At 37.7% G+C, this 13841-nt stretch overlaps 1 protein-coding gene across 1 annotated transcript in view; it reads left to right on the top strand.

The window, feature by feature from the left end:
• The window catches only part of NR2C1 (nuclear receptor subfamily 2 group C member 1), a 39043-nt gene extending 32939 nt beyond the window's left edge, over positions 1-6104 (top strand). Inside the window, exons 12-14 of the mRNA XM_052639560.1 lie at positions 373-510; positions 3272-3377; positions 5654-6104. Of these exons, the coding sequence (XP_052495520.1) occupies positions 373-510; positions 3272-3377; positions 5654-5828 (419 nt within the window). The 3' untranslated portion in view covers positions 5829-6104. The remainder of the gene's footprint in view (positions 1-372; positions 511-3271; positions 3378-5653) is intronic.
• The last annotated feature ends 7737 nt before the right edge of the window (positions 6105-13841 follow it).

The following is a 13841-nucleotide window of genomic DNA, read 5'->3' as shown; positions in this document are numbered from 1 at the left end:
TTAACAGCCTGTTCTTTTTTTATTTTCTTGAATGAACAGTGTCTGAAGATCATTAATTAGTTTCATCTGAAGTTGCAGAGAGGGGCTTCCCTGGTGGTTCAGTGGCTAAGACTCTGCTCCCAGTGCAGAGGGCCTGGGTTCCATCCCTTGTTCAGGAACTAGATCCCACATGCTGCAACTAAGACCCAGCACAGCTGAATAAATAAATAAATAAAACATTAAACTTACAGATAGATTTAATTTTTAACATTTGATACATTGATTATATTCAAAGCTGGAAATTAGTGAGGAGGAAATATGTTGGATAAAAGTAGTCATGCATTTTTGCTGAACACTAGAAGATTTTGTTTGTTTCTTTGTTTTTAATTAAAGATAAAATACCAGCAGAAAGAAGAAAATTATTGATGGAACACATCTTCAAACTACAGGAGTTTTGTAACAGCATGGTAAAACTCTGCATTGATGGATATGAATATGCCTACCTGAAGGCAATAGTACTCTTCAGTCCAGGTATATAAACATTTACTTATTAAAAATACAGTGTTTGAGGATGTGGAGAAATTGCAACCCTCATACATTTGCCATTGGGAATGTACATTGATGTAAAGTGGAAACAACTGAAGTGTCCATCAAACAAATGAATAAACAAAATGTAATGTATATATAAATGGAATATCATTCAGCCATAAAAAGTAACAAAATTCTAATACATGCCACCATGGATAAACCTTGAAAACAGTATGCAAGTGACAGAAACCAATCACACACACAAAAAAAACACATATTAAATATTTCCATGTATCTGCATTGTCTAGAATAGGCAAATCTATAGAGAGATTTGTGACTTCCTTGGTGTAAGGAGAGGAGAGAATGGATAGTGACTATTAATGGGTGCTTCTTGGGGCCAACAAAGATGTTCTAAAATTAGATTGTGATGAGGGTTGCACAACTCTGAATATACTAAAAAACTATTGAATTGTACCCTTCAAATCTGTGAAATTTTTGGATGTTAGACATCTGGGTATGAAAAGGGAAATTGAAGAAATCAGTGAAATGACATAGACTTTTAGTCCTGTTCAGCACTTGAATGTTTAGGTATATTCTGCTAGGCATCATTAAAAGGCAAAAAGAGAGATGAAGATTGCTTTGTTAATGGGTTAAATTTCCAAACATCTTATGCTGCTGCTAAGTCACTTCAGTCGTGTCTGACTCTGTGCGACTCCATAGACGACAGTCCACCAGGCTCCCCCGTCCCTGGGACTCTCCGGGCAAGAACACTGGAGTGGTTTGCCATTTCCTTCTCCGAGCTCCCAGTAAATAGAAAAATGGGTCTCTTGTCTTTCTGCCAATTACTAGTTTTTACATATAGTAAAACAACAGTAAAGCTCAACAATCAATTTTAGAGTAAGAAAAACTGACTCTTAGGCTCTGTATTCATTTTGGTATATGTTTTTCTGTTACTGTATATCATCATAAAATTATCTGAGGAACCCTGCGTCTTACCACCTTCAGTGAGATCAGTAAGATAATTAAAGCTATTTTGTACTATTCTTCTGATGTTTTAGATAAATTAATAACATGTATCGCAATTTTTATCACAACCAATTTGCCCCTTTAATTTTCCTTAAAATTGAAAGACCATAGATTTGACAACAGAATTATAATGTACTTTTGTTTTATTAAGTATTTCCTCTATTTCTGTTTGCTACTTCTCTAATTCTCCTTAGTCAGGATACCACTGTCATATTTTAGGCATAAGTTTCATGAAATTCTTTCAACATTTCCATTTCAGTGAAATATTTATTTAGGTTATTTCATATTGCTATATTATTTTTCTGATAGAGATGATGTTTAGAGTTTATAATTTCATAAGTATCTTTTTATCCTAACAATGATGAAAGGAAGATTTTCTTATTAAAAAAATATAGAATATAGCATGTATGAGGGGGTGGGTGAAATGGGTGAAGGAGAATCATGAGGTACAAACTTGCAGTTATAATCAGGTCACAGTGATACAATTTATAACATGGTGACAGTAGTCACTATTGTATTGTAAACATGAAAGTTCCTAGAAAATAAACCTTGAAAGTTCTCATCATAAGAAAGAAGTTTTGTAGCTTTGAATGGTAGCAGATGGTAACTAGACTTACTGTGGTGATCATTTCACAGTGCATATGAATGTCACTTCATTTTGTTGTGTACCTTAAACAGATACAATGTTGTATGTCAATTATACTTAAGTTAAAGTATGTATTATTATTTTAATGAAAAAAAATTTTAAAGAATATATTTTGAAAATGGGGGCTTCCCTCATAGCTCAGTTGGTAAAGAATCAGCCTGCAATGCAGGAGACCCCAGTTGGATTCGTGGGTTGGGAAGATCCGCTGGAGAAGGGATAGGCTACCCACTCCTGTGTTCTTGGGCTTCCCTTGTGGCTCAGCTGGTAAAGAGTGGGAGTGCTTCCGCCTGCAGTGTGGGAGACCTGGGTTCGATCCTGGAGAAGGGGAAGGCTACCCACTCCAGTATTCTGGCCTGGAGAATTCCATGGATAGAGGAGCCTGGGGTAACAAAGAGTCGGACATGGCTGAGCGAGTTTCACCTTCACTTTCATTCTGAAAATACTTCATTGGTTAAAAATACTTTTAACTAAGCTAAGTCGTTTCATTTTTTTGTTTCTATTGAAAGCAAAATGATCAAAATCCTTTCTGCTCCTGCTAAGTCACTTCAGTCGTGTCCGACTGTGCGATCCCATAGATGGCAGCCCACCAGGCTCCCCCGTCCCTGGGATTCTCCAGGCAAGAACACTGGAGTGGGTTGCCATTTCCTTCTCCAATGCATGAAAGTGAAAAGTGAAAGTGAAGTCGCTCGGTCGTGTCTGACTCCTAGCAACCTCATGGACTGCAGCCTACCAGGCTCCTCCGTCCATGGGCTTTTCCAGGCAAGAGTAACTGGAGTGGGGTGCCATTGCCTTCTCCGAAAATCCTTTCTACCACTTTTGAAATAGAAAAGCTGTCTTATTTTATTTGAGCCAATGGTTTGATTTTATTAGATGTTAGAATACATATCTCAGATGAAATAGTTTTAAGGGTTTAAGTACAGTGCCTGGTATTTAGTGGGTGGGTTATTAAAATAGTATTTGTGGAATGAAAGAGCCACACATATGATCGGGCTTCCTTCTGAACTGGTTTTTATCACCTCTTCCATCTCCAGTTGGTGTCTTAGTAAATGAGTATTCAGAACTAAGGTAACAGTATATTCTTTAATGTTTCAGATCATCCAGGCCTAGAAAACATGGAACAGATTGAGAAATTTCAGGAAAAGGCTTATGTTGAATTCCAAGATTATATAACCAAAACATATCCAGATGACACCTACAGGTATCTAGAAGTTAAATTCATCTTAAAAATTTTTGTGTATCTGTTTCCTTATTCTCCATTCCAAGTGTAATTAAATTTAGTCAGCTTTGGCCTTTCAAGTAGGTAATGCATTGTTGCAAGTACTTTATATGTACTCTTTTATATGAGGCTTCAGCACAGAGAGGTTAAGTAACCTGCTCAAAGTCACACAATAAACAGCAGAGCCAGGTAGTTTGACTCTCACACCCAAGCTCTTAACTTGCTTCAGGTGAAATAATGGATTGAATTAGAAAAGTAGATGAAAAGTACATGAATTAAAAAAATACCATTAGCTTAGTTTATAATTAATTTTGAAATTTGGCTTATGGCATTTATAGCAAGGTGTTTCTTACCAGTGTCCTTTAATAAAATGAACTCAGTTTTTGAGTGATTAAGCATTTGGCTGTCAGAGCAAGAGCACCTGGGTTTAATGCCTAACCCTGCCACTTACTGGCTGTATGACCTTATAGAAGTTAATAGAAGTTATTTAACTTCTATTTCAATTTCTTTACTGTAAAATGGAGATAATAGTACCCACATTTTATAGTTAGTATAAGGATTAAATCAGTTAATATATTCAAAGAGCTTGGTAGAGCAGTGCCTGTTACATAGTAAGGGCTATATAAATTTGTTTACTAATATTAACATACTTCAAACTAGTAAAAGAATATGTTACATATAATAACTTTTTACATATATTAGATAATAGGCTTATAAGCCAGTTCCATCATGAAAATCAGCTGTAGTTTATCTAACATCTAACCAGTTTTCCTACCGTACTTCCTACCAGTTCTGTGAATACAGCTCAGCTGGTGGGAACAAACAGGAAATGAGATATTTGAGCAGTATAGTACATGAATACAGAAAGATTACTTAATTCTGGGTCTGCTGGTTTCACTTGTTCTCAAGAGCGTAAGGCTTAGCATAGAGGAAGGATAGATAATGCCACAAACTTTTTGAAAAGGTGGTTCTTTGGGTGTTGGTTTTGTTATGACCTTTTTTTTTCAGTTTTTTAAAGGTTCAAAAGTTTTATACCTTATATAAACTATTGGGCTTCCCTGATGGCTGAAATGGTAGAGTCTGCCTGCAATGCTGGAGACCAGGGTTTGATCCCTGGGTCAAGAAAATACCCTGGAGAAGGGCATGGCAACCCATTTTAGTATTCTTGTCTGGAGAATTCCATGGACAGAGGAGCCTGACAGGCTACAGTCCATGGGGTCGCAAAGAGTCGGACACAACTGAGCAACCAGCACACACTTACAAATAAATACAGTATTTAGAATTTTCCTCGTTTTGACTCTATACCTTCTTGCTGACCTCTGTGCCATTAGGTTCCAGGTTCTTTGACCTCTGGAACTCTTTCTTAGTTTCTTATATTCGTAGATAGTTTATTATTAATTAATTACCTTTGGATAGCAGTTTTCAACTTATAATGTACTTTCACATGAGACATTGTCCTACCTCACTAGCACAGGACCTGGCAGGGATCATTTTGTTGATTGTCACAACATTGTGAAAGAGACAGGGCGAGTAGTGGCTTCCACCCATTCACATAGCTAGGAAGTAGTTGAATCAGGATTTGAACCTAATGGTTTTGATTCTGTAATCTGTGCTCCCCATTAATTGCCTATTTTGGGCTTCCCTAGTGGCTCAGCTGGTAAAGAGTCTGCCTGCAATACGGGAGACCTGGGTTCGATTCTTGGGTTGGGAAGATTCCCTGGAGAGGGGAACAGCTACCCACTCCAGTTATTCTGGCCTGGAGAATTACAGGGACTACAGTCCATGGGGTTGCAAAGAGTCAGGCATGACTGAGCGACTTTCCACTTCACTTCACTTCATTGCCTGTTTTACTATTCCCAATACATTTTGCAAAGCAAAACCTAAAAAACTTATCATTGAGCCTCATGTATCCTGATAACACAAAACATTGCTGTTATAACCTTGAAAGAGTTCCTAAGCCATTAAACTTAGAACTTGATCCATGATTTAAAACTTTGTTCCATGGTTTATACAACCAACTAGAGGTAGCACAGCATAGCAGTTAAAAGCAAAGCTTTCCAAAGAAGTCTGTCAGACATCATATATATCCAGGTGACTGTCATATAGTTTAAGGCTTGAGAATACTAAAGGTTTTAAGTGTTGAAAACTGTTGATGATCTTTGTTTATGGCATTAGTATTCATGCAGAAATTACTAATATCTTTCCACTGAGTTACTCTTTGATTTACAACCTTGTTCGCCTTCCTTTTTTCTTTTGAGGTTGTCTAGACTACTACTTCGATTGCCAGCTTTGAGATTGATGAATGCTACCATCACCGAAGAACTGTTTTTCAAAGGTCTCATCGGCAATGTTCGAATTGACAGTGTCATCCCACATATTTTAAAAATGGAACCTGCAGATTATAACTCACAAATAATTGGTCACAGCATTTGAAGGCTGAGATCTCAGTTTAAAGTGATTGTTCTTTCCCAGAACACAAGAGGACACCAAATCGAACTCACTGATTCCAGGGCATCTGGAAATTTTTACTTTAAAAGAGAAACCAAAAACCAAGATATTTTGATTTTACTTCCTTAAGAAGAACGTTTGAAGTGACTGAGCAGGTAGCAGGAAGTAGAATTTCCTTTCCTGTCTTATTTAAGTGAATAAAAAATACTATCAATTAATTCTTGGTTAAGATGACACCTAAAGCTGCCACCTCTTGACTAAGATTTCTCCTTTTATTTTATAAAACAAATAAATAAGTCTCTCTTTTTTTCCCCTAGAATTGTGTTCTATTCATGTTTACTTTCATTATGAACTAGTACAAACAATCGCTAAGAAGGATCTTCTTGCATTTTACGCTTCTAAAATATAATCTGTTCTAATTATCTGTCTAAAGATTATTTTATGCTCAGTGGTATAATGAAAACACTGGGACTATAGGAGATAATAATTGAATATAAATATTTTTTTGTTTTTTTGTAAATATCATGGCACCATTAGCATTTATCACCCTCATTGCTGGCAATGAGACATAGGTTATTTGTGATCTTAAGAGCTGATATTTTTAGTGTTGTGTATTATTAGTTATAAGCACTTTTTATTTATGTATGTAGCAGAAAATTGTTTTTGAGAATAAGATAGGGTTCATGTTTTAATATTTTTGGTTTACTGTGTTGTAAAAGTAATAGAAACTGATTGAGCGCCACAACTTTCAGTATTTCACAATAGATATTTAAATTGTTGCTCTTCATTCCACAGAAAGCATCTGTCATCTCTCCCTCTTTTCTGACCTGCATTTAGTTTCCTGACCCTCCATGGGATTTAGCCAGTTTCTTTTAGGTCACTGCAAATACCTCCTTTGTGAAAGTAGATTTATCATAGCTAGTCTGTGTTTTCAAGGTGAGTTAGACAGTTATTTTAAAGCAATTGATAATTTTTTGAGACTTCAGTTGTTTAATATATGGAGGAATGTGCACTGATTTTTCACTCTAAAGGGGAAAGGGCTGTTTTAGCAATACTATGAGCATCAGCCTGAAGCACTGCCTTGTACTACCACAATGGAAACATTTTAGATTCCTTGAATGTCTTCCACAATAATGTTTTCCTTAGCAGAACATGATACTGTTAAGTATTTCTTTGCTATAACTTCGTGAGAAATTACTTTGTTATCTCTATTTGATTTTTTAAAAATACAGATACTTTATTGCACTCGAACATTTTTTACAAAGATTTTGCAGTAGAAGAGAAGCAGAATTTGGGGGAAGAGTATGGATTTTACTAATTGCTGCTTTATAGTAAATCAGAAGTTTTAAAGTATCAATTTACAGTCTTTACCAACTTAAGGGAAACTTTTTTTCCCTATTTAAAAGGTGATTTTTGTCAGTGGGTTTTTTTTTTTTCTATAATTACAGCTGGGTAAACTACATTTAGTACAGAATACTCAAAGGGAAAAATCAGTAGGTTTATACCTTTGTAAACCCAATGAAGAAAGCCAAGGATTCAAGAAATTCTTTTAAGTAATGTACTAATTAAGATACATGCTTGAAGTATTTTTCCTGATTACATTTACAGTTGTATTTGGAAGTGTTTTTTAAAAACTACATTAAAATGTGGCCTGCATTACAAATTTGTTTTCTGCCAATATATTTGATTTCAGAGTCCTGTTCGTTCATTGTTTGGTCATCCTTTTATTTGTTTGTTCCATTGTTAAGAAATCTCTAGTAAGATTTATGAAAGTACTTTCAGGAAGCTAAAAGCATGGAAAACATTTCCATATCCCAGTATTTTAGGATGATTTATAGTTCAGTTTGAAGATTTGCAACTAAATATTACACACTGACCATTTATTTTCTTTCTCTCCTGAAATCTCAGTTAAGTGTAAACACACAATGACAGATGAAACAGGAGAGAAAAAAATCAAAGGATAAGAGAGTTGAATAAATTTTAGGGAAAGAAAATGCAGGTAAAGAAAGAGCCAAAACCAAGGAAATGATCATCTGAATGCCTGCAAAAGGTGGCAGGTTGAGAAAGAAGCCAGTATACGTTGCAGTGTCCAGGAATGCTGTTTAGTACCTGGAGGAACCAGGTGCTCATTTTCAGAGATGATACTTGGAGCATTAAAAAGAGGATTGATTGCATATCTGCCTACAGAATCATTGAACTACCTTTCTCTTCGTTTATTGAAGTCAGGTGGCCACTTTCTTGTTTTTTGTCTTGTTTTTGGCTGCGCTGCACAGCATGTGAGATCTTAGTTCTCCATCTGGAGATCAAACCCATGCTCCCTGCACTGGAAACTTGGAATCTTAACTGCTGGACCACCAAGGAAGTCCCCAGTGACCACTTTCTGTCCTTCAGCCTTTTTGAGCAAGAAGCCAGAGATTAATAATTTTGAGACACTAAACCAGAAGATCACAGGATTTATAGGATACCAGGGATAACAGAAGGCTTGGATTAGGTATAATCTTGAAGATATGGATTAAGTGAAAATCTGCGTTGAATATGGGCTCCCAAGCATATTCCCGGAATGCTGACCACTGGGTATAGGCTTCTATGTCAGGATTTGTTTTCTTTGGGAAAAACTAATTTGTCTGGAAAAAAGATCTCTAGACACTCAACTTTTGGTTGTCCCTGAAAATAAGACTGCCTACCATTTTATCACTCTTCAGTGAATCCCAGTATTTCCAAGTCATATATGTATAATGGGATTTCCATTCAGCTCTCTAACGTCTACTGTTAAATATGAACATAGAGCCAGGGTCATCAGATATTTGAGGAAAATTTCTAATACATAAGATGATCAGCTGTAATCTGATGGTGGGGGCGGATAACAATGCAGTCGGAAAAGGACCCCACCTTCAAATATAATCAATATTTTGAAAGAAAGTAGGTGTATTCATTAAACGAAAATAGGATGCTTTGAAAAGGAAAATTTAAAGGAAGAAACTGCCCCTGGAAATTTAAACTGATTCATTAGCCAAAACAATTCATTAGAAGGGTTCCAAGATAAAGTTGTTGAGGAAAGGTTTCAAGGTTTCAGAACCTTAAAAGTACAATTCACCCTTGGATAACATGGGTGTTAGGGGCACCAACCACCTGCAGATCCTGTAGTACTGCAGCGTGTACGTATTTTTAAAGTCTGCATGTAAATAGACCCACATAGTTCAAACCCATGATTTTAAGGGTCAACTCTATAACCAAGAGACAGAAATAGAAAATGAGAAAAGATAGAACAGGACGTCTAACATTTTAATAGTAAGGACTTAAGAGCAAACAAAAGACAAGGTAAGAAAATTATTTGATACAAGAAAAGTTCCACAGAAGGACATGTGTTTCTCAGGTTGAATGATTGACCTGTTAAATGAAAAAGATCCATACCATCTTGAAATGAGAACAGCATAATCAAAGAAGAGAGTGTATTACTGCTTCTAACAGTATTGTGGAATAGATAACTCTGAAAGCCTTTGATCTGTTGCTGGACTTGCAAGAAATATGGCATGAGTTCTCAAAGCAGACTAAAGTTGTCCCAGGTCGTGAACCCTCCCTGTCCTGGCAGAATCAAAACTCTCTGGGGAAAACATTATTAATTTACATCAGAGTTTTGCACACTTTTCGGTAAAGGGCCAGAGCATCACTGTTTTTTACTTTGAGGACCTTACAGTGTCTGAATCAACTACTCTGCTATTGTTCAAAAGCAGCTGTAGACTGTACATAAGTGAATGGGCATGGCAGTGGTTCAGTAAAACATTTAAAAAACGGAGGTCACTGAGCCAGCAGTGCTGGGGACTCAGAAGTGCCTACAACCACAGCACATGGTAGATGTCCAAAAGGGTACTGGTTGAATCAGAACACCCACCACCTTTTCAATTCCATTTTGCTTCGTGCAAATAAGGGAGAGACTGAAGAACCAAGTCGTTTAGATGGTTTACCTGGTTTCATAGCAGGCCTGGCGATTTTACAAATCTGAGGCCCTCACCCAGGTGGAAGATAGCAACTGCAGGCTGAGCAAAAGATTCCTGCACTGCCCTGTTGCCTCACCACCAGCCAATCAGAAGAAAGTCACATACCCTGCAGCCTTCAACCAAATTTTACCTATAAAAACTTTGCCCTGAGAACCACTGGGGAGTTTGGGGATTTAGAGTACGAACCACCCATTCTGTTTGGTTGGCCTTGCAATAAACTTTTCTTTCCCACCCCAACCCCCGCAAAAAGGCAAGAAACTGGAACAGCAATGGGGAGCAAACATTTTAAAGTAAGCAGAAACAACACTAGGAAAAAATGAAATCTTAATCCATGGTGAAAGCTTATGCCTTTAACACATCCCTTTAATACACACACACAGACATATCTCAGGGAATTGAAAACAGATCTGGAAGAGATGTATACACTCCCATGTTTACTGCATGATAGCTAAGAGATGAAAGCAACCAAAAACACCCACTGAAAGATGATAGAGAAAAAGTGATATGAACATACAGTAGAGTATTAGCCTTACAAAAGGAAATCCTGTCACATGGATTTCATCCTACAACGTGGATGAAACTTAAGGATAGTATGCTAAGTAAGATAAAAGTGAAAGTCGTGTCTGACTCTTTGCGACCCCAGGGACTATAGCCCACCAGGTTCCTGTGTCCATGGAATTCTCCAGGCAGGAATACTGGAGTGAGTTGTCATACCATTCTCCAGGGGATCTTCCTGACCCAGGCAGATTCTTTACTGTCTGAGCCAAGACAAGGCCTGCATGATTTGATTTATAGCGGGTATCTAAAGTAGTCATACTCTTAGTAGAATAGTGGTTATTGGGCTCTGGTGACCTAATAGGAGCTCCAATAGGAGCTTCCCAGGTGGTGCTAGTGGTAAAGAAAGTGAAAGTCGCTCAGTTGTGTCCAACTCTGTGACCCTATGGACTATACAGTCCATGGAATTCTCCAGGCTAAAATACTGGAGTGGGTAGCCTTTCTCCAGGCTAATATACTGGAGTGGGTAGCCTTTCTCCAGGGAATCTTCCCAACCCAGGGATTGAACTGAGGTCTCCTGCATTGCAGGCTGATTCTTTACCAATTGAGCTATCAAGGAGTGGTCAAGAACCTACCTGCCAATGAAGGAGATGTAAGAGATGCAGGTTCGATCTATCCCTGGCTGTTCCATGGGTGGGAAAGATCTGGAGGAGGGCATAGCAACCCACTCCAGTGTGCTTGCCTGGAGAATCCCACGGACAGAGGAGGCTGGCGTGCTGTGGTCCACAGGGTCGCAAAGAGTCATAAACTGAAGCGACTTAGCAAAGCACAGCACAACCTAGTACAGAGAGAAAGGGGAGTGTTGTTCTGTGTGTTGAGAGTTTCAGTTTTGCAAGATACAAAAGTTCTAGAGATTTGCTGCACAACAATATATATATATATATATTTAACATTACTGTGTTATACACTTTAAAACAAGATGGTAAATTTCATGGGTTTTTTTGCCTCTCCCCCTACACATACACAGGATGCTAGGAAACCAGATTGTACTTTTGAAAACTCTTCCATAAGGGAGAGAATCAAGCATCTTTTCTATATGAACAGTATTTCAGGAACCAAATAGTTGAGAGGAAGTTTTCTCTTTATAGGACTTCCCAGGGTGGTGGTAGTGGTAAAGAATCTGCCTGCTAATGCAGGAGATGCAGGAGACCCAGGTTCGATCCCTGGGTCAGAAAGATCCCCTGGAGGAGGGAATGGCACCCCACTCCAGTATTCTTGCCTGGAAAAATGAATGGGCAGAAAAGCCTGGCGAACAAGGTCAGTGGGGCTGCAAAGAGTTGGACACGACTGAGCACACACACACACTTTTCTCTTTATAGGAGATTTGTGGCTAATCAAGGAATGAAATTATTCAGACAATGCTTAGCAGTGACAGCTAAAATCACAAAAAATGAGACAAACAGACACCATATATGCTCCTGAATGGAAAGATAACAAAAAAAAATGAACACAAATCTCGTTAGGTGCCTAGATTTAATACTAACATACAGAAATACAGGGAGAAGAACACAGGACACAATCAACAAAATCCAGACAGTGGAAAACTCTACAGGAGAAATTACCAGTTTCTTTGTCAAATAAACCAGAAGGACCAAAAACAAGGGGTGGGAAATGGGGGAATCATATATTAAAATCAGTTGGAAAATCAGTTAGAATGTATTTGGACAAACTAAAAAAATTATTAAATGATCGTGGACATTTGAACCTTCCTCAGCAGATATTTTATATTAAGCAGTTATTAACTTTTTCAGGTGAGATAGTAATAATATGGCTATGCTTTTAGAATAATTTTTTTATTGTGGAATAAGACAGATGGAATTTTTTAAAAACAAAAAAAAAGCCTATGGAAAGCCCATGAAAGTCACACTTCAGCATAATATAAATTCCTGTGTGACATAATTTTGAGCAACTGAGTCTAAGAAAAGAAAATTTGATCCTAACATTTGGAGGCTTCTCTTCTGGGGTTGAAGATTTAGTAGTGTGACATTACATGTCTGGGTCCAATCTTATTACTCAGTCCTCTCAGGAAATAATGCGTTTCAATTATTAAAACTCTTTAGACAATTATGAAGACTTGCAGTTATGGATTAGAGTGTAAATCTTATAAGCCTTGGCCTTTTTAAAGAAATGATATGGTGAACTGGCATCTGGAAGCACAAAAGATGAGAAGAGATAAAGAAAGTGACCATGTGCCAAGTTTCTCATCTCAAATAGCTGGGAATCAGAGGACTGTTTCAAACTGACAGATCAAGGAGCATATGTTTTAAGGCATATTGAAAGTCATAAAGTTAGGTGCTAGAAAAAATCATGTTCATTTAATGCCTTTTATTATTTAAAAGTGGCAGAAATGCCACCCTTATGGCAGAAAGTGAAGAGGAATTGAAGAGCTTCTGGATGAAAGTGAAAGAGGAGAGTGAAAAAGTTGGCTTAAAAGTCAACATTCAAAAAACGAAGATCATGGCATCTGGTCCCATCACTTCATGGCGAATAGATGGGGAAACAATGGAAACAGTGACAGACTTTATTTTCTTGGGCTCCAAAATCATTGCAGATGGTGACTGCAGCCATGAAATTAAAAGATGCTTGCTCCTTGGAAGAAAAGCCATGACAAACGTAGACAGCATATGAAAAAGTAGAGACATTACTTTGCCGACAAAGGTCCGTCTGGTTTTTCCAGTATGGTTTTTCCAATAGTCATGTATGGATGTGAGAGTTGGACTATAAAGAAAGCTGAGCACCAAAGAATTGATGCTTTTAAACTGTGGTGCTGGAGAAGACTCCTGAAGAGTCCCTTGGACAGCAAGGAGATCAAACCAGTCAATCCTAAAGGAAATCAGTCATGAATATTCATTGCAAGGACTGATGCTGAAGCTGAAGCTCCAATCCTTTGGCCACCTGATGTGAAGAACTGACTCATTGGAAAAGACCCTGATGCTGGGAAAGAGTGAAGGCAGGCAAAGGGGATGACAGAGGATGAGATGGTTCGATGGCATCACAGACTCAACGGACATGAGTTTGAGCAAGCTCCAGGAGCTGGTGATGGACAGGGAAGCTTGGCCTGCTGCAGTTCATGGGGTCTCAGAGTTGGACACGACTGAGCGACTGAACTGAACTGATTATTTAAAAAATTAAATATGCATCTAATTTAAATTAGAAAATAGTTTTTTTATTATTTCAAAACTTGAAACTGAATCATTAAGCCCTTGAAAGTAGATACTTAATCTTGTACTTTTCTATTCCTCCTCCTCAATGGCCTACCTACACAACAGTAGTATCAAATGTACTTACTTTCAAATGTGCAATAATCATTTTGCGCTTAATACTGAATTCCTTAATGGTAACTTGTTTCTAAAGAATCTTGACTCTAGAAAGGATTTTTGGAGTCGTCTGAAGCAATCACTTTAGATGAGGAAACTGAGGTCCCCAAAGGAGAAAACTTCACCTGGGA

The sequence above is a fragment of the Budorcas taxicolor genome, chromosome 5 (genome assembly GCF_023091745.1).
Source record: "Budorcas taxicolor isolate Tak-1 chromosome 5, Takin1.1, whole genome shotgun sequence".
NCBI classification, from domain to species: domain Eukaryota; kingdom Metazoa; phylum Chordata; class Mammalia; order Artiodactyla; family Bovidae; genus Budorcas; species Budorcas taxicolor.
Note: the sequence above shows the minus strand (reverse complement) of the source record. Positions and strands in the feature narration are given on the sequence as shown.